Raw genomic sequence first — 19,158 nt, 5'->3', positions numbered from 1 at the left:
TTTTCGCCTCGCGGACTTGTGCTTGTGCGCATATAGAATTAAAGAGTCCTCTTCTATCTTAGATCCGCTGATATATACTCCAGAATACAACACCAACCTGCGCAATGATCACTACTTTTGTCTGCTTGTTCGCTCCATTGCTGAGAAGGAGCCAGAAGAAGTCGAGGATGGTAGTGCCTTAGACGTTCAGGTGGTTGTTAGCTACAGGTGGTGTTAGCCCCCTTTCGGCAGCTTCTCTAGCGCAAAACGCGAGTAAGCTTATCAGGAGCCGACCAGTGCATCACGTTTTTGGGAGTTACTGTCTTTCCGGAAATATCGTTACGCTTTTATTTCTTGATCAAACCCATATTGTTACATTGGCGTGAAAGGCAGAGCATGTAATCAAAACAAGACTATAGCTTTAGCTGTCTGCGGCTGGTGCCAGGCACCTATCAAAACAGCGCAGCTCCTGGACATTTCTTATTCTTCCGAAGAAATGACCGTGAGGGCTGCACCACAACACCCCCTACCAGATCACATTACCAGACGTCAGGAACTCCCATCCAGCCTTCCCCTTAAGTCCTCTGCTTCTGAACCGCGCAGTGGAGCGCTGCCTCCCCTTTCGAAACCTTTTAGTCTCGAGGGCTTCCTGTAAATGCTCTAATATACGGCTCAGAAGCTAACATTGTGGCCTGAAGGCTTCGAACGGTCCAGGTCAGATAGAATTCTCCTTGATCTGGCAGCGGCGCCGTTGACCCCGGAGAAAGTCCCTCGTGCACCACTGTCGCTTTCTAAAGCAAGCGCGAAGATCCTGCGTTTTCTTTTCTTTCACTGCAAAGTTTCTGAGAAACTGTTTAGTTTTCCCTTGTAGCCGTATGGCTGCGCTTGGGCGGATGCCAACTCCCTTATTACAAATTTACTCCACCTTGGGGGATTCCCCTAAACCTTCGACAAATGCTGTGAGACCAGGCTGATGCTAGACGCTAGCGTGAAACTCATACTGGTGTCCGAGCTCGACTGCTTGTAGCGCTTCTCTGGTAGTAATCCGTCGATGGTAACAAGCACACTCTTTCGAAGGGCATTATTCCCTGAATTGCTATCGTATTGTCAGGAGTGCTGGTTCTTATTTTCCAAATATAGCTACTGCTACCATGTCTTTGGTCATGCATACGCATTTCTTTTGCTTAATCGGCAACTTCACTGCTTCCGCACCCACCACGAATGTACCCGACTGGATTGCTGTCCCGGGGTCACACACATGCAACACTGCGTGTGTTGAGCTAGGGCCATATGCAGGCTTGCTGGGCTACGTTGTATACTGAATAATTAAAGTAAGGTGCAGTGACCTAAGCATGGATATAGGCAAGATATTCTGGGCCAGAGCCCGATGGGCGATATGAATGCGCTTCATCTGCGGCAGAGTGCCATGGCCCTGCTCTGCGGCGCTGCCCTGTGGTAGAAAATTGATGGAAGCACCAGTTGTGGTAGAAGCACCTCGCCGTTGCTCCTCTGCTCGCAGCCATGGTGAGCACGCCCAGCATCCAGCTGCTGGGCGAAGGCGCCAAGGACAGGTTCCTCGAGCTGCAGGCCAACTACAGCGAACTGCTGGGACAGGACCACAGGTTCCGCGTGCTGGCCGACCATGCTGAGGATGCCGAGCAGCTGCCGGCCATCATGGGCCGTGAGTATACTGCTGCCGCCTCCTTCTAGGCTGCGCAGCAGCGTGCCTTCTCTTTCACCTGAAAACGACTTCCAGCCTTCCTTGATGTCCTTCCTTGATGTTTTACGAGCATCCCCTAGTTTTTCCTGCCCTTTATCTCGTAAAGCCTCCTCAAACACGTAACAGTATCGCGCCACTCGGGCGAGCAACCCTTGGCGTCGTGTTGCTCCGCGGCCTCTTGGCACATGTTATGTGTAGCTGACAAATTTCTTACGCCCATGCGATGCTCAGCCAAGCCTTGCGAGTTGCCCATCGGTTTGTCAGTTATTTTCAGATTTCTTTCCAATGAATCATGCCTTGTCAAGGAGCGGTTATAAGCGCAGTGGAAAAACCTAGCAACGCAAACGTCAGCAAACGCGCAATTTTCCCCCCGCTGGAGGTTATCACTATTATAAATTCGCGTGAAACAAGATCTGCACAATGTATGGTGAGACACCCATTTACACGAATTTCACCCGAAATAAGCCGAACATCGGGCCAGGAGAAAGCTGGCACCCCTTGTATCACCGGCGGGTGCCCGGCGATACTGGAAATCGAACCCCGCACTTTCCGCATGCGAGGTGGTTGCTCAGACCACTAGACCACCGCTGCGGTCTCATGTGAAATCGATATGCTTCCCTGCAACCAACGATACGCTTTAGTGCATCTGGAAATCCAACTGTTCAATACTCGGCTAAATGAAATTGCAGATTAATATTCTCGTCTATCTTTTTTGCCTTCTTTTATGTATAAGTCTGGCTGAGGCAGATATTGTGCAGTTGTTGGGAGTATCTGTGGCCTTTCTTTAAAGTTCTCTTAGTAATGACGAACACGCCACACCATGTTAACAATCTCAACCGACTCCCCAAATCCCATTAGATCCTCCTGTTCGCCGCTAACTTAAATTTTATTTGTTATGAAAATTGGCCCTTCTCGGCGGCACTTGCGCCTACTGAGGAGACCAACGGCAGTAGCTGGCTGGTATACGCTAACAATCTGCATATTTCTAAAATAAGGGGGCCTTCCTGTTGCATTCTGGGGCCCCACAACCACAAAGCACTGAAGGCCTGCGCACCTTTGATCGAAGTTTCATCAAAGCAGCTATACATGATCAAAATACTGCGAAAGTATAAGCTAAACGTTCTGTAAACGTTTTGTAAAAAATTATCACAGGATCTTGAGGTTCCAAGTGTGGAAGAATTATGGCTTGCGTTAACCAGGCCTCTAGAAGCAACGCGAAGGAGCGTTTAAATCGATACTCTGCATGTATTTAAATTGATAGTCTAAAGCAAAGTAGTGCAAGACATCATTATCAGCTTAGAATTACAAGCCGCGCAAGTTCTTTCATGAAAACTTTAAAGAATATCGACATTGATAGTTTTTTTTTAATGCGAGTCAAATTTTGCAAAGCAGACCATTTTTTTGCAATTTTTGAGCCCTGAAGATTTAAAGCCGCAACTAAAAAAACTTACCCATCTAGAAAAAGTATTTGCATCGGTTTGACACTTCATCCTGACCCATGATTGAGCTGAAAAGGGGCTTTTTTAGAAAGGATAGCTTTTGAAGCAATGTTTGCGAATTTTCCGCTGCGAGTAAGATTTCTTCAGCAATTCCAAGAGAAAGATTGCATACAATTACTGAAAACATGGTTTAGAACTGACAAAATTTCGTGTTTTGTTCTGCATGGCTCCAGATCTGCAATTCTGCGAAATCGCCAAGGTGACGTTTTCCATCCTTTCTGATATACATTTTTTTTTTGTAGTAAACTACGAGGTTTCTTTCATAAACTAAGGCCCATTCCTTTCTTCTGACACATTTCCTCATGACATATAAAATTTAATTTAGAACAGATATGGTCATGGCACCTAGCAAGCTCTACCTACTTGAACGCACCCAGTTATTTGAATGCGCGTAGTGCACTCTTCCGCGGGGTCCTTGTTGGCCGTGGTCGCGTAATTTCCTGCGATGGCCAGCACTCTTCTGTGTTACGTATATAGCCTTTTAAGTGGACTCTGAGTCGAGCTGGTGAATTTGAGCATCTATATCCTTTTGAAGTGAAAGGTATGGATCTCAAAAGAAGCCACGTTTTCCAAGTAGCAGAAATAGTTTTTTTTTCAACTTGATATAAAACATAAAAAAATGTATGCTTGGTACGAACACAGTGGCGCTTCCACGAGTTATACACTTTTTTCAAGTGTTACCGTGACAACTAGTTTATTAAAGAAACTTAAATGGTCACTGCCTGAGCCATGATGGCCAGCTCTTCTACAAATGAACAGAAGCTCCCCTTAAATTCTGCCCTGCACGGAGTGTCTTGGAACGGTGTCCTCTTATTTTCCGCACGCTGCAGTCTCTCTGCAGCCTGATGAATTGCGCCTTGCTTCACGTAACTCATTCGAGGGGAATTATTTATTCTTGAGGAAGGAAAGAAAAGGGTGGAGGTCAGGAGATTAGACGGCAGGCGATCACAAGCACTCCACAGGGCGTCCAGCTGTGCCTACCGAAGTGTGCCGTTTTCACAGGAAGCCTTCTGGACGCGGCGTTCACTGTGGTGAACTGCACGGCGACGCAGCATGCTTTCGAAGTTGTCAAGGTTCGCATGCCCAAGACGTTCTTGGTTTCCATCATGGACCGCTTTTGTCCGCGTCTCGAAGACAACTTCGCGCTCGGCTTTCCCGTCACCTCCGGACCGCTGGACGTTGTACCGCTGCTGTCCGATCTGCGGAGCGCACGTGACCTGCGCTACTGGAAGAGCATCATCATGCTACACGACCCGGACTACAGTAAGTCGGAACGGTGCATTCAGTAGAGCTAGGAAGGAAAGGACAATTACGCCGCAACTGCGCCGTTAATTCAAATGCCGTGCTGAGAAGTAGACAGCAGAGGGTGCGATCTCTCGCACTGTCGTCGTATTTGACGAAATTTCTTCAGGCGCGGCCACAGAGTCAAGCATGCATGCTTCACTCATCCGCCCAGGACGATCGTGTGTGGCGTTCATGCGGCACAGCGCTTCTACATTGTAGTCACTAGGCAATTTTTATACGTTTTTTATTCACCATACTGTCCCCCCCATTAGCCAAATTTACGCCCAAGTCCTAACTCTTGGCTAACATGATTTGTTTCTCCCTTCCCCTATTTCGTCCTTTACTGGCCGCCTCCGCAATGGTATCTGTATTGTGCACGCTTACAAACGTGCCAATAATCGAGTGACTGCTAAAGGGAATAATTCCTGGCCAGGGACGTTTCATACTAGTTTGAAAACAACCGCAGTGTAGCGTAATGCACAGATACCACAGAAAAACTTTCATTTGTTGTCTAGTGACTCTGTCAGGCGTACTAAACGAAGTGAAAGCGGATATTAAGTACAAGGACTGCTATGGGCGCTGGTTGTGTGGTACGTGTCTTTGTCGCTTCTTTCAGCCGTTCTTTCACCTTCAGCACACACGCGCGCGCACACGTGCACCAGATGGATAGGATACGTACAGGCGTGGTCAAAAGTCTTCCGGCATCATGGTCTGCTTTGGAGCCGCATAGCGGAGAACTCAAAATACTGTCAAAAGCCAAAGGGCCTTGAAAGGCTAGGACAAGCGTCATTGTTGCCTTACCGACATGTACAGCTTGACAGGTGCCTTGAATGCTATAAACTACCCGGCTGGGAAGCACATCCTGTGGCCTGAAGACTTTTGACGTGAAGAGGGGGGGGGGGAGGGGGTGCACCTGTTAATCACTGTTAATATATACCTTCAAACATATACTAGCAGCAGACACCCTACACCTAGTATTTAGCTCTTTTTCCCCCCTGCTGGCTCATATACGATGTTTCTTGGTTCTTCTGGCGCATAATTTTCGTACACTTCTAAAACGCATCGTTTTACAAGGACTGCTTACAGCGAGAGAACAAAAACCAGAGGGGCAACCATAAAAGAATCTTGCGGGAGATAGGAAGAAAGAAAAGCAGAAGGAAGAATGGAATGACAGACTGCTACTGAAGTTGTATATGGCGTTGATAAACGCGCAGAACAGTCTAAACAGTTCCTTTCCTGATCCATTTTACAGATCCCGTGTACGTGGAAGACATGGTGAAGGCTGTCCGGGGTTTGTCGCCGAAAGTAAAGCCCGCAGCGGTGACAACATTTCGCGTTTGCCTGGGCAACCCTTGTGAACACGGAACCGCCTCAATAAACAGCATTATAGATAAATTTAGCGAGGAGATTCACGTTCGCCACTACATCATCGTTGGAAACTTGACGCTTGTTCGAGAGACACTCACAAAGGTGAGAAGATGGCCGTTTTTCTACTTAGCCACGTTCTGTGACACTCTGACCACGCACTTGCAATGTCGTGTATTTTCAACTTTTTTCAACAATTTTCAACTTCATAAAAACTTTTTGCAGATGAGGGACGCTAACATGATGACGTTCCACCGCGATTTCGTCTGCATTATCACGGAAAGAATTAATGAGGAATTCGAAACTTTTACGAAGACATTCCCCGACGGTGCCAACGTCCTTGTTGCCTACGCTGAAGTCGAAGAGACGGATTGCCCTGTAAGCTTGCTGTTCATTACAAAATACAGTTCCTGCGTTTTTTTTCTTGCTTCGTTTCGTAGATCACAGACCTGCACGACTGGCGCCTCCGGAATGATTTTGCGAATGAATGTTACTGCAGGTCGAGAATTACTGTCAGCTGCCAATAGCAGTCGAGACTGTGGCCAAAACCATCGGGGACAAGCTTGCCAAGGGCACCTACAGGACCTCGGAGTTCATGTTCACAAAGTTCATTTTCGCGAACACGTCAAAGGTGAGTGAACATCATCACTCATCGCTTTGTATGAAGCACCTATGCTCAGCGAAAGCCGTACTCAGCAGGCCGCACTGTGTATTTCAGGTGGACAATGTGCAATTTCCATCATAGTTCATACTTGCACGAAACTGCTGAATGTGTTCTGCTGAACGCGGGTTCGATCCCGGCCGCGGGGGTCGAATTTCGATGAAGGCGAAATTCTAGAGACCCGTGTACTGTGCGATGTCAGTGCACGTTTAGGTGGTCGACATTTAGGAGCCCTTCACTACGGCGTCCATCATAGCCTGAGTCGCTTTAGGACGTTAAACCTCCATAAACCAAACCTATATTTTTGTCTCTCTAATTTTAGAAATGAATACTTCAGTAAGAATAAATAAACATTCTAAGTGAACAAAGTGCGCTCCAAGAGCAATAATTAAGTTTTATTCTGGCGGAACAAACCAGCGTATTTTTTAATTTTTTTCTCACGTCAGGTAGTGCACCCTGCATATAAAAATAGCCGTAGCCCATGCACAAGGGTGCATCAAGTGTGCTCACGTGAAGAATTTCTCCGAGTGTCCAAGGCAAAGCACATTTGCTCTTTTTTGTTTTCACATTATTTAACATTTATTGCTCTACACTTCTCTGCAACACTACATTAATTTTCTGTGTTCATTTTCTTGCTGCCGCTTCTTTAGTTGCACCGAAAAATGAGCTCTTTCTAGGCGACGTTTAGCCGACTGACTGCATGCACTGAGTTCCTCGTTTCAAGGCCTCTCCTGACTGCACCCTAACGCGTGGCGCGCAGTCGTTGCTGTTGGAAAGCAGTCAGTGCGGCCAGTGTTCACGCTTCACGCTAAAAACGGTGGCCAAGCTTCGCGGCGAGCAAGTGCTGCTGGACGTCGGCCACTGGGCACTGGTGACCGGCATTCGCACGGAGCGCAAGGACTTCTTCCCCGGAATCATAGGCGACCTGGGCGGCATCAAGCTCGTCATCGCCGTCATCAATGTACGTCACAACCTCTCGCCAGGCGTCTGCGTGCATTGTGCCGATGCCGCCTCAGTGCACCCAGTTAGTGCGCTGTGCCGCCGAAGCAGTCTGTACGGCACTCTGGTAGAATGGCGCGGTTAACGCCGGGCTGTAATCCCCTACCATCAGTGAATATCCAGTACGTGCTGTCGAGGGATATAATTATGCCCGCGCAGGAACTAAGCCGGTCACTATAGAAAAAACTTTCGTTTTTTTTTTCTCTTCTTGAACCCCTAAATTCCCCAGTTATTATCAGTTTTGTCAGTGCTGCATAAGCTCAGATTCAACACTTTCATACTCCAACAGACAAATCGCCCCAGAATGCGCATCCCTCCGTTCTGGCGCTGTGTACGATGCGTGACGCTTTCGAGGACTAACCGGAAAGTGTTAGCGGTATGGTCGATTCCACAGCATTTACCACTGTCCAATACATCCCAGCCGGCCAAAACGGGCTGCTCTAAAGGGACTGATAGGGAAAAAGAAAAAAGAGGTGAAAAAAGTGAAGCAGTGTTAGTCCAATGTTCAGGGGAATCCCCCAGATTGAGTAGACCGGTACTCCGGACTAGACCAGACCCTGGACCAGGACGAATTTTTCTTCAGCGAAGTTGCTCTGAAAACTTTATACCTTTCCGTTGTAACCGTTGCTGCGCTTAGGTGGATGCTAATGAGCAATTACTCCCTTATTACAAAAGGTGAAACAAAGCGCCGGAAAAAATTTCAGCACTACTCCACATGAAATAAAACGTCGACCTTCCAGCATGCAGCACCCCAGGTTGCGAACTGGCTGCAGTCGTGTGCGAACAAACTTGTTTAATATAATACTTCCCAGAAGTCTGCACAAAGTTTTCGCGTAAATGCGCACCAGCTTCTGCAAAGAGCTGGCGTCACTACATGAAAACAGTACTGACGTCTCGAAGGCAGGCGTAAGCACGAATGTTGACTGCTTTGACATGTTACGACGACTTGTGGAACGTTTGCACAAGCCACCTTAGTGCGAGGACCATATGATTGAAATTCTGCGTTCAGTAGCTTTCGCTGCACTATTCCTCATCGTTACCTCGCTGTGCGCCGACGCTGCACAAATGGTGGCTTTCGTCTCCTTCAGGCTGGGAGGCGACACAGCTGCACACAGGGTGAACCATGCGACCCCCGCCAGGCGCCGATACGGCGCGGCGAGTGATTGCGAGCAGGTTTTTCACAGCCGCTTTTGTGAAGTTGCCATTTGGAGTGGTTTTAGCGGTGGAATCCAGTCTAACGGAAGCCGCTAGAATACCACAAATCCTGGTACATTTCATGCATCCGACTACACGCCACGGACATTCCTTAGCTTGACAACAGGAAAAAAAAAATCTTTTTACCACAAGCAACCTTCTCCACAGTACTGACCTAATGAACCCACTCACTATAAAAGCAGCCACGACGAAAAGGGCCCCGATAAAAATGCAGTGCTTGGAATCATCAGGTGTAGCTCGGGACTCGTTTTGTCGACGGGCCGACGCCGGCAGATGAAAAAAATGGGTCTCTTTTACTCAACGGCGCATACGGGGAATTTTTAACACTCCCCGAAGGACGCAGATAAAAAATAACGGGTTGGCCGCGGATAGCTGATTTATTTCTTTATATAATAGAGGCAAAATAGAAAAACAACGATGGACAAACACCAGCGTACGTCCGCGAGTAGAGAGCGGTGAGGAAACGGTAACTACGATGACAACGTTCACACTTAACACTCAGTGTACGGTCTATTATAAACGGTTTCAGAGTTCAGCAATCCATCTTGACCCAGCCATGGCGGTTCACTCAACCATTTCGTGCCTAGTGCTTTTCGCGGCAAACAAATGGAGCACCGATTTCACTCTACTCCTTTGCTTTCGTGATCGGTGTTTAAAGTTGTTTAGCGACCGCCGTTTGTGGATAACCTTGTCGGCGGTTAATGTAGTTCTCTTTCTCTCCTTCCTCTTTTTCGTGACAGGACCCACCAATGTCTGTAGTTGAAATGTCTCCAGATGGGAGGACTGTAAGGAACGTCACCGGTACGATGGCCGAAATGGTGGAAGCACTCGCCAGAGGACTTAACTTTACGTGAGTAATGATAGATAAAAATTCTCCATTCTGTTGCAATGCATGTAGCTATTTTTGCTAGCTCTCTGCGCATGATCGTCTAGGCGTGTAAAGATTTAAAAAATGTGATCGAGTGAAAGAGTGCCACGTCATAGTTACGCTTCATTGTGTACTTTTTTGTCTGTATATTCGCGTCTATAAAGTGCTCAAGATGTCCTTTATGTACTCGCAGATTGAATTATTATTGTATGAAATATTGCGACGCCATTACATATAGCGAAAGGTCATAAAAATATAAAGTTAGCAACGAAGGTGCTGCTCAATTTCTAATGGCTGTGACAGCAGCCATTATGAATAGTCACAGACGTCAGGATCGCTACTTCTAGTTAAATACATCTCAAATTATTTTGCATTTTGCATGGCAGCCTACGTATATACGGGATCGCTGCAGGCAACAAGTAATTTCGAAAGTCAGCTTCCAAAATAGGGCGCTATTTTGAGAAATTGAGTCAGGGCTTGGAATTACGGATGAAGTGGTTTGGTCCTACTCTCTTTTTGTTTGCATTCAAGTGGCATACTTTCTGTGCTGCCTCATTTTAGGTACGAGTGGCGGGTGCCAAGAGAAGCAATTCCCGGGTCGTTCGAAAATGGTGCATGGAATGGTTTAATTGGGATGCTTCACAGACAGGTACGGCCTCGTGAAGTCCCGGGTTACTTGCTCACACAACAATTTCCGTCCTTCGCTCTCGGGGTCTCAAAATCCTGCTCTTTAAAAGGCATATAGCTAACAAAGGTGTGAAAAAAGAAAATGGTTAACCAAGTCACCGGTGAAATTTTCGTAGGGAGTCAACATTAACACCATGATCCGAGTGAGCCTTTTCACGGTTATTATTCCAAATTCACTCATTTATTAATCCTAAAAAGGATTTTGCAATTCGCGTCGAAGAGGAAGGAAGAGCGGATAGGGGATTGAGGGTGAGGGGTTCCTGCGGGCGGTCTTTTTAATGACAAAGAACAAGATTAACTTTATTTGTTTTCGTCCTTTTCAGGAAGCTGATATCGGAGCTTATGGATTTTCTGTGACGAAAGAACGTTCAGAAGTGGTGAACTTCACGTCTGCGTATGACGAGGCTCCGTACAAGTTCCTCGTACCAAAACCGAGGGCAAACTACAAGTACCTATTTCTCGACCCGTTCACCTGGGACGTAAGTATCCCACTTGCGTACTCGTGCGCTCCTTTTGACCGAAAGAGAAAAGAAAACAAAAGATCGTCGTGACTCCTTGCCTGTAAAAGAGATTAAAAAGACTGCTAGGCATGCAGGACCTACCTAATTCTCCTTCAGCTGCGTATGAAGCGTGTACGAAAAATGTGTCAGCAGATCTTCATGTACAGCACACTGACACTAGAATAGAGATGTCTCCTTCCAGAAGGGGCGATTTATCACATACCGCGAGCGCCAGATTGTCTTCTTTTTTTTTGTTGTCAGAAAAATGTTCGCAAGTACCAGTTGCTTGTTTCTGGATTTGACAGTGTTATCGGCTTTCAGAAGGAAAGCCTCCTTTAACATTATTTACCTCCGGCACGCTTTGCTTATCGCCGCAAGGAATTCGGGGTGTGTGCATCCGCGCGACGCGAAATCACGCCGCATTATTGCCTTTACATCTAGATCGTGGCTTCGTTTTGCAGACGTGGGTGGCCGTGCTGTTTTCGCTCCTTCTGATTGGACCCGTCCTGTGGGGGATCCACTGTGCCAGCCCTTATTACGACTACTACGGCCTCCGCAACAACAAAGGACTTTTCCTACTGCAAAACTGCGAGTGGTACTGTTTCGGAGCCATCATCCAACAAGGTACGCAGCGGACGTGCTCATTGGCTTGCGAGCGACCTTGCTGTCATCGCTTGAATCGTCACATAGGGAAACGCAGTTAACAAGGTGCGTTTCCCATTCAAGCTTGCAGAGCGTGTTCTTGGGAGAGGGATAGTGATTTGATATGAGTTGTCCGATCCGAGCAAGTGTGAGGTGAGCAGGAGACCTTCCTTATCGGTCAGTGCTTAAACCTCAGACCAGCACTTAAGAACCACTGATATCTTGCTTCGAATAGTGTTTCGTGCACAATTCAGCGTAACATCTTGTAACAGGTTGGTTGGTTCATTGCCATGAGGCGCAAAGCTTCCTTTACTTCTTTCTGCGCCCGTGTCCTACCTTCTTTGCTTAGTCTTTGAACAGACAAGATGGTGTTCTGTGACAATCAGCCCCACTTATTTCGCATTCCTCCCCATTGCTGAGCGTCTAATGCACGTTAAGACCGCCAGGAGTACTCACATTAACTCTTTCCTGTCATCAAAAAAGCTCGCTCTGTACAAAAAGAGAGACAGATAGACAGAGAACGTATTTGGTCGGAGACGGGTGCATTGGCAGCCTGTCCCGTGCGTAGGCCTGCAGCGGTCGGGGCTTGTCACGTGCAGGCGGCATCCACCTGCCGGACGCCATATCGGGGCGCATCCTGGTGGGCTTCTGGTGGCTCTTTGTCATCGTCACGCTGACCACGTACAGCGGCAACCTGGTGGCCGACCTGACCTTCCCCAAGATCCGGAACCCCGTGGACAATGTGGATAACCTGGTGGCCCACCGTGGGTACATGCGCTGGGGCGCCTTCAAGGGACAGGCCGTCTTCGACCTTCTCAAGGTGACGCCGCCCTGAAGGCTCACACGTGTATACAATGCATCTAGTCTCCGGCCGGCGATGCAGCCACTGCTTAAAAGGGAGTTTTAGAATAGGGGCACCCTATCGGTTTGGGGGATAGGGGCATAACGGAACTCTAGTGCGCAGCCGCAGAACAAGAACTCGAGGGGCGTTAGTGTTCAGCGCCTGCGCACTGGCGCCCGCTATTCCTCTGTCCACCAAGCCGACAGGGTTCCAAAATTCTAAAACTGCCTGTAGAGAATGTACCAATATGAAGTAGGTGTTTCAAATGTGCAGGTTACACACGCACGCACGCACGCACGCATGCACGCACGCACACACACACAAACGGGGTCCTGATTAAGAAAAGAAGCGCATAAATATTAAAACGAATATATAGTTGTGCGAGTTTGCAAGTGTTCATAGTACTGCACAGTTCAAAAAGGATGTAGGACAATGCGACAGACGCATATACACTACCCCGCGTGTGTGTCGTCTTCCCTCTATCCTCCGGACTGTCTGCGCAGTTCAGTACTGTAAATCTTACTTACTTGTGTGGGCTCAGCAACCACTACTCTGATCAAACATAATTTTGCGACGAGAAACTTGACTCTCTGAGCCTTAGAAATTGTACAGCATAGAGAGTGTTACAAAAGGGTACACTTTGTTGCTTGGAGCCATTTTTGTAGAGTGGTGTTTAGACAACGAATTGGAAAGCTTGAAGGCATGATAGGCTGAAAAAAAAAGCAAAAAGTAGGAAAAGCCGCAAAAAGTAGGCTAATCTCACGCATCCGCCCGCCCAAGCTACATTGTCCGGACCCGTAGAGTATCTGTTACGGGTCCAAGTTGGACTTATTTTTGGAATTGTGGCGAAGAGTTTGAAGGATGCTTCACTCCCGACACCGGTTGGCCCGCTATTGCACTACCTCCGGGATAAGCCTTGTCTTTAGCGCGTCTTTACTATCCTGTCATTCTATCCCTTCTTTCAACTCTCGTTCTATCTGCACGTGGTAGCGATTGTGGCTCGGCTTGAGCCAGTGAGCAGGCCTGTGCATTTTCCTTTCTTTCTTCCTGGCAGTAACATACATACATACGCCCAAGCTGTCTGGTGTCACGAGGTTAACACATTCGGCGCGAAAGACGAATTTGTTCATATATCGCGAGGTTCTGAGATTACAAAAACAGCTTTACACGCCGAACAAAGGGGGGCGCAATTGCAAGGGGCTCCAAAGCTTGACTGCACTGAAGAAATGGTGGGTTGAGCTTATAGTATCTTCAAGCGATATTAACATGGAGCAGTTTTACTACCACGTGAGGGCGTTGCGGACTGTATTATGTCAAGTAGCGCAAGGACGCATGTATGGGACGGCTGGCGCTGCATATTCTGAGCGTTCGATGCGGAGTAAACAGTTTTGAGAGCTCACAGCCAAAGCAGAGCTTGTCGAACTGCAAGCTTTCTTTCAGGGAAATGCATACTGCCGCTGAAGAATGCATTAAGCAGAATAAGGTTGGACGACCATTACGATTCGTGCGAGTGTTCATTTCGTCTAAGCGAATTCCAATGACATGTTTCTGAAGCGATAATGTGCATTATTCACAGAACTTCCTCCGCTCCCTTTGTTAGGTACCTTCCTGCGGTAAGCACAGACGCTCTAGTGCACAAATGTTTGTGCTATTTTTTAAGTTTTCCCCGCTTATACGTATTTACTGGCCTCACTGCTATTAAGCTTCATCTGGCCTGCCTGCCCACTTGGAAAGCTACATTGAATACATTGAAAGAATGATATGTGGCATAGTTTAATGCCGCATCCAGTCAGTGGCCTATTTATTAATGATATATGGCTCGATTAATGCTGATCTGTAGTTTGTCCATCAAAAAAGGACTGCAGAATTCTGCGTTGAGATTCGACCTGTGCTGCCTGCTTGCTGTCCGCAGACCCAGGAGCGCGGACCGCTGAAGGTCCTCTCCGACCGGATGATGACGTTCGAGCCAAACCACGAGATGTGGGTGCTGGACCAAGTGCGCATGGGATACATGGCCCTCATTGGCAGCGAAGTCACCATGTTCCACTATCTGGGCCGCGAGTTGAACCGCACTGGGAAGTGCGACTTCGCCGTGGCCCGCGGCGAGGTCATCCGGGACGTCAAATCTCTCGCCGTGCGCGTCGGCTTCCCGTTCCTCGACCGTCTGAACAACGAGTGAGCACGCGCGCTTCATGCTGCTTGTCTCCCACTAACTATCTGCATGGTTTCTCTTGTTTTTGTCGCGTGAGCTCCACTTTCATGACTATGAAACTGTGCGCATCTTCCAGCTTATGGCAGGTAGAGAGCAAGGCAGGAGGAATTCCTGTCAGCACAAACATTAACAAGAGGCGGGAGGAAAGCTTCAATGCGCTGACCAGGGTTTCGACTAGAGGACTTGCCGATACGAAGACAAGTCCTCTTGCTGAAACGTTTGTTGGTGAATCGAGGCTTCCCACCCGACCACTACTCAAGCCTGCGCTGTCTTCGAGCTCCTGTGACGCTTACTGCATGTGCGTAATCAATGCCATTGTTGCATACCACTACACTGCGATGTGGTACTGTATATACGCTCAGTACGCTCTTTTCGTATAGTAATTTTCCTCCCGGATGGCGGCATAACTGACACCAAAATGTCGCCAAGTTTTCAAGAAAAACTTCGAGATGTGCTCAGTGCAGCTAACTTGTCATAACGCAATGACACAGACAACTTCATTGAAACCTTAACGATTGTTTAGCTAGTGCTCACGCTTCGATTTTTAACGCGACCCGTGCCGCAGAAAAGCCGGCTTCGGCGCCGTTGGCTGTGAGCGATAAATCCACAAAAAATCCCCAGAGAAGTAACCTAGGTGGCAGGTGGGCCACCTTAGTTACGTGACCTTGTGACGTCACCCAATCTTCCCACCGGATTGTGATCAAATTGCCCAACGTGGCAGGTGGCAGTTAAATTAATGATTGGTCGCGAGAGGTTGCTCGGGAAGAGCAACCTGAGTCTCACAAGCCCCACCGGTGGCAGCACCTGTCATGGCAGGGCAGTGGAGCATCGCTTAACTGTGCCAGGAGGGGTATGAGGACCCCCAGGGATCTACGAATGTAAAGTAGAGAATGACAATCTGCATATATGGAAATTAACCCACTAAGCTATCACGTCACACCCTTAAGGTGAAGCTTAAGTGTCCACCTCCAGTTTTTTCCTCAAGAGTGCGAGAATTGGCGGCGCAACCCCAAAGTGATCCGGGCCATCTTTCACTGCCCGCGGCGCAGGCTCCGGCGTCTGGTCGAGTCCGGCCTTGTGATGCACTGGAAGCGCAAGCACTGGCCACGGGACAACGAGTGCACGGTCGAGTCGAAGCCGCAGGCGGGCGACATCCGAAAGATCACGCTGTACCACATGACCGGCTCGTTCTGGGTGCTGGGAGTCGGCTTCGCCTCCTCCTTCACGGCGCTCTTCATCGAGTTCGTGCGCCGCAAGCGCGAGCTAACGGCCCCGCCGGGCCACAAGCCGCCCACCGTGATCCACACCAAGAGCCCCTTCTTCACGCGCACCGAGTACGGCGGCGGCGGCAAGGACGGACTCGGAGACCGGTTCGCCACCGACTACGGGGGCCGCGGCATACGCGACAGCTCGGGATTCGCCTTCAGCCCGCCCAACAGCCCGTTCCGCTACAACGGGCAGCCCAACAACCGCAGCGACCTCATCCCCTACAACTACCCAGCCAGGCGCTACTAAGTCCGCTGCGCCGCTTCTTGCTGGCCCCGTTAGTCCGTTTCGGCGGCAGCGTGGTCGATAAATCATGAGTGAAATGCATTTTATCACGACTTGTCGCTAGGCTGGTACGTTTCGATGTACTGAAGACTGAACAGCGCGTTTTCCTTCAAGACACTCACCCGTAGCGCACGCATGCCGCTTTCTTTGTTCAAGTGCCCGCCCTGTAGCGCCTCTTTTTCTGCATGCGCGTGTTTCGAAAAATTCGCTCTATCGCGTCTCCGGTAAAGAACAGGAACACACGCTCAAAGGTCCACCTCCTTACAACAATTAAAGGCCTTTACATTCGACAATACACAGCGCGTCAGCATCATACGTTTCACTAGCTTCCGGGGAAAACGCCCTGGGCAAAATCTGCGTCGAAGCTGCCATAGGCACTAGTTATGTGTTTTGATGCCGTAATAACGATGAGGCAAGTCGAAGCAGCCGAGACACACCGGCGCAAACAAGCATTAACTCCTGAAGTCTCATTTGTGAGCCCCTTGCAGTTGTTTCACGTGCTGCCACTTCCCCCATGCGAAGAGAAAGAGCGCCATCATAAAAAGCGGACTGCCCGTTTGACGAGGGCCCAGAATGATTGGGAGCCCCAGCTTCTGTTCGGAATGCGTCGCGCACTTACGCAACCGCCCTGCCGCTTGATGGGTGAATTATTTAAAAGAGAGGTTGGCCGCTCTAATTAAGTGGAGCAGTGAGCGACGATGCGGTCCCTACGTCCAAGCAGTATATGACGAAGGATTGTGACCCGCTGCCGCCACGTGAGTTTGCCTCGTCGGCTTCAGCGCCGGGAAAACGCACAACAGGTCGTGGATATCGGCCTCAGTATTGCGGGGATTGCAGATTGGACACCCGGGGCGGGGATATAAGTTTCGAAATTCAAGCCACGTTCGAGTTGCGCTAGGGGTGAGGGCTACCCCGACCCGGATCCTCCGGAGCGCAACCTCTTCTGCACGGGTAAGACCGCGGGGCAGGGCTCTCTCACATATGGATGAGAGCACGTGTGCGGCGCCGGAGGTGCGCCTTTCTCGTTAAAATGAGGTTGGCATCATGCAGATTTAGGAGCCAAGGCAATGACGTGGTTGGTGTTGCTAGGCGTGTCGATAAATCTGCACGGTTTTTGACAGCTCAGTAGGTCACGTGGTATCCACTCGACACGAAATGGCTGCGGGACGCGTGCTGCCAGGCGATTGATGTTTTGGCAGATTAATGAAAGCACTTTGTTTAAACTGTGACAGCGTGAAATTGCGTTTGAACAGATCAGCTGCCGCATGAACAGCCTTTCCGATACTATTTAAAGTTTCGATACCGCACAATTCTCAAGGTGGGAAACTAATTCGCTGGGGTATTCTGGCAGTTCAAATACCAAAATGAACAGCTGAAGCCTTGTAATCTTATAACCACCCTTGTGTATTTCAAAAATGAAGTAATGACAAAATTTTTTAACCAAATTTAATGTATCATTAGGCGCAATTGCGCATGTTTGCGTGTTTGTCCGTCGGGAGCCCGGTGTAGGTATAGTTTAGTATGCAAACCGACTGCTGTGCTAGACTGTGAAGCGCCGTTTGTACACGTCGAAGAATGCACGACGGAGGGACCTCACCAGCTGATAGCTAAACGTTGATTGATTAGCAGCTTGAGTGTTGACAAGCAACGGGACGAGGCCCCGTCACCTCTGATAATGACGAATTCGCAAGCCAAGATGATGGAGTCAACGTGGTTCACATACAGTCACGCATGCACACAAGAAGCTTTGAAGCGTCCAGTCTCTCATTACGCTTTCGTCGGTTTGTGAAGAGTTCGACAGTTGGAACCAGCCGTGACGTATTTTGTAGCGATGTCACCAACTAGCAAAATTAGATTCCTGAAATGCAACAAAAACCAGTGCCCTTAAGCTAAAGAGCTCGCAACGTCTGCATGGGTGATTCAACTGGGGTGTATTTAGGCAGTACTACACAAAAAGATAAAACTATATATTTTTAGAAATCTGCAGCTACATCTGTAACTTGAGAGAAGAAAAGCTGTTCTCAGTCGAAAGGATAGAGCTGTGATAAAGGTGAATGCCAGACATATACGGCTTTGTAAAGGCTGTCTGAGCAGTTCGCTGGCTTGTTGAAGTTTCGAGTGTAATGTGTGGAGTTACTGCACTTAGCGTTTGTTTGTTTGATTGATTGCTTCCAGTCAGCACAAAAATGCAGTGCGAACGTTTGGCACCACAGCTGATCTCCCAATTTCTCGGTCACGGTTTTGTGAGAATTGACCACTGAAACCCCAAAAAAAGAGAGATAGAACGGCTGATAAGCACAGGAGGAGTTAGAACACAGTTTTCCTGACGTTTGAAGCACGAAAATAATTGATTCTAGCTTAGTCGTGAGTACGCTGGCCACCACCACAGCACAGAAAAAAAGAGAGACAATCATGTTGAGGGACATGCGAACGTGTGATATTTCGGGGGCCTCACCTTGACAATCAGCACGGTTTTGATGAGTTGACACGTCTGTTAAATCTTGATATGCTGAGAAAAGTTACCTATTGTAGAAATGCATTGCGCTTACGCCACATATTGTTAATGCATTTTCGAAAAAGGAACAGACAGAACTTGCTTTTGCTTTTTCAAAGAGCACAACGCTTCACGATTACTCAAAATTTCAGACTTAATTCAGTAGTTTTAAATCGCATTTCAGAAACTTTTTCAAGAGACACTGTCAATGGGCGAATGCCGCTTCACGCGTGCATAACTGTTAAAACATTACTTTGCTTTATTATCCCTTAATCGGTTACATTTAAGTATTTTCCTCTACTCCAATCCATTTCCAGCATTCGGCACCATCTTGAATTGATTTTTTTACTTCGATTTTGCGACATACACATTGACGTATGACATCCAACATGTATTGCGTGGCGCAAGCGTTTTTGGCGTTGTTGACAATAAAAACAAAATAAAATCTTAAATAGAGTCTGAGAGTTTGCATTGCAGGAAACGAACCTTGCAAGGTTTGACCAAACTTTTTTTTTACCATGCCTGCCTCAACGACATTCACACTTGAAAGAAGCGCAACAGGGTTCTCGTTGAAATTAACCCGTAGCATTGCCAGGAACTCGTGACAAGCGCTTCTAGTTCCCTTGGCTGCCACCACTTGG

General features: G+C 48.2%; 1 protein-coding gene across 1 annotated transcript; it reads left to right on the top strand.

Annotated features, from left to right (window-relative positions):
• Positions 1–1,504: 1,504 nt before the first annotated feature.
• LOC144133264 (ionotropic receptor 93a-like) lies at positions 1,505–18,944 on the top strand. The gene is made up of 13 exons (XM_077666201.1): positions 1,505–1,660; positions 4,201–4,461; positions 5,735–5,952; positions 6,073–6,225; positions 6,347–6,478; positions 7,269–7,469; positions 9,463–9,572; positions 10,152–10,239; positions 10,601–10,756; positions 11,239–11,401; positions 12,019–12,239; positions 14,173–14,435; positions 15,522–18,944. The coding sequence occupies exons 1-13, from the start codon at positions 1,654–1,656 to the stop codon at positions 15,985–15,987; spliced, it is 2,439 nt and encodes an 812-aa protein (XP_077522327.1). The 5' UTR covers positions 1,505–1,653; the 3' UTR covers positions 15,988–18,944.
• Positions 18,945–19,158: the final 214 nt, after the last annotated feature.

The sequence above is a fragment of the Amblyomma americanum genome, chromosome 1 (genome assembly GCF_052857255.1).
Source record: "Amblyomma americanum isolate KBUSLIRL-KWMA chromosome 1, ASM5285725v1, whole genome shotgun sequence".
NCBI lineage: Eukaryota > Metazoa > Arthropoda > Arachnida > Ixodida > Ixodidae > Amblyomma > Amblyomma americanum.
This window is presented reverse-complemented; position numbering and strand designations above follow the sequence as displayed.

What these genes read in the sequence shown, in the direction of transcription:
- LOC144133264 (XM_077666201.1), top strand. An exon ending in TTGGGATGCTTCACAGACAG is followed by an intron (nt 10,240 to 10,600) that starts GTACGGCCTCGT and finishes CGTCCTTTTCAG; the next exon opens with GAAGCTGATATCGGAGCTTA. An exon ending in TCGACCCGTTCACCTGGGAC is followed by an intron (nt 10,757 to 11,238) that starts GTAAGTATCCCA and finishes TTCGTTTTGCAG; the next exon opens with ACGTGGGTGGCCGTGCTGTT.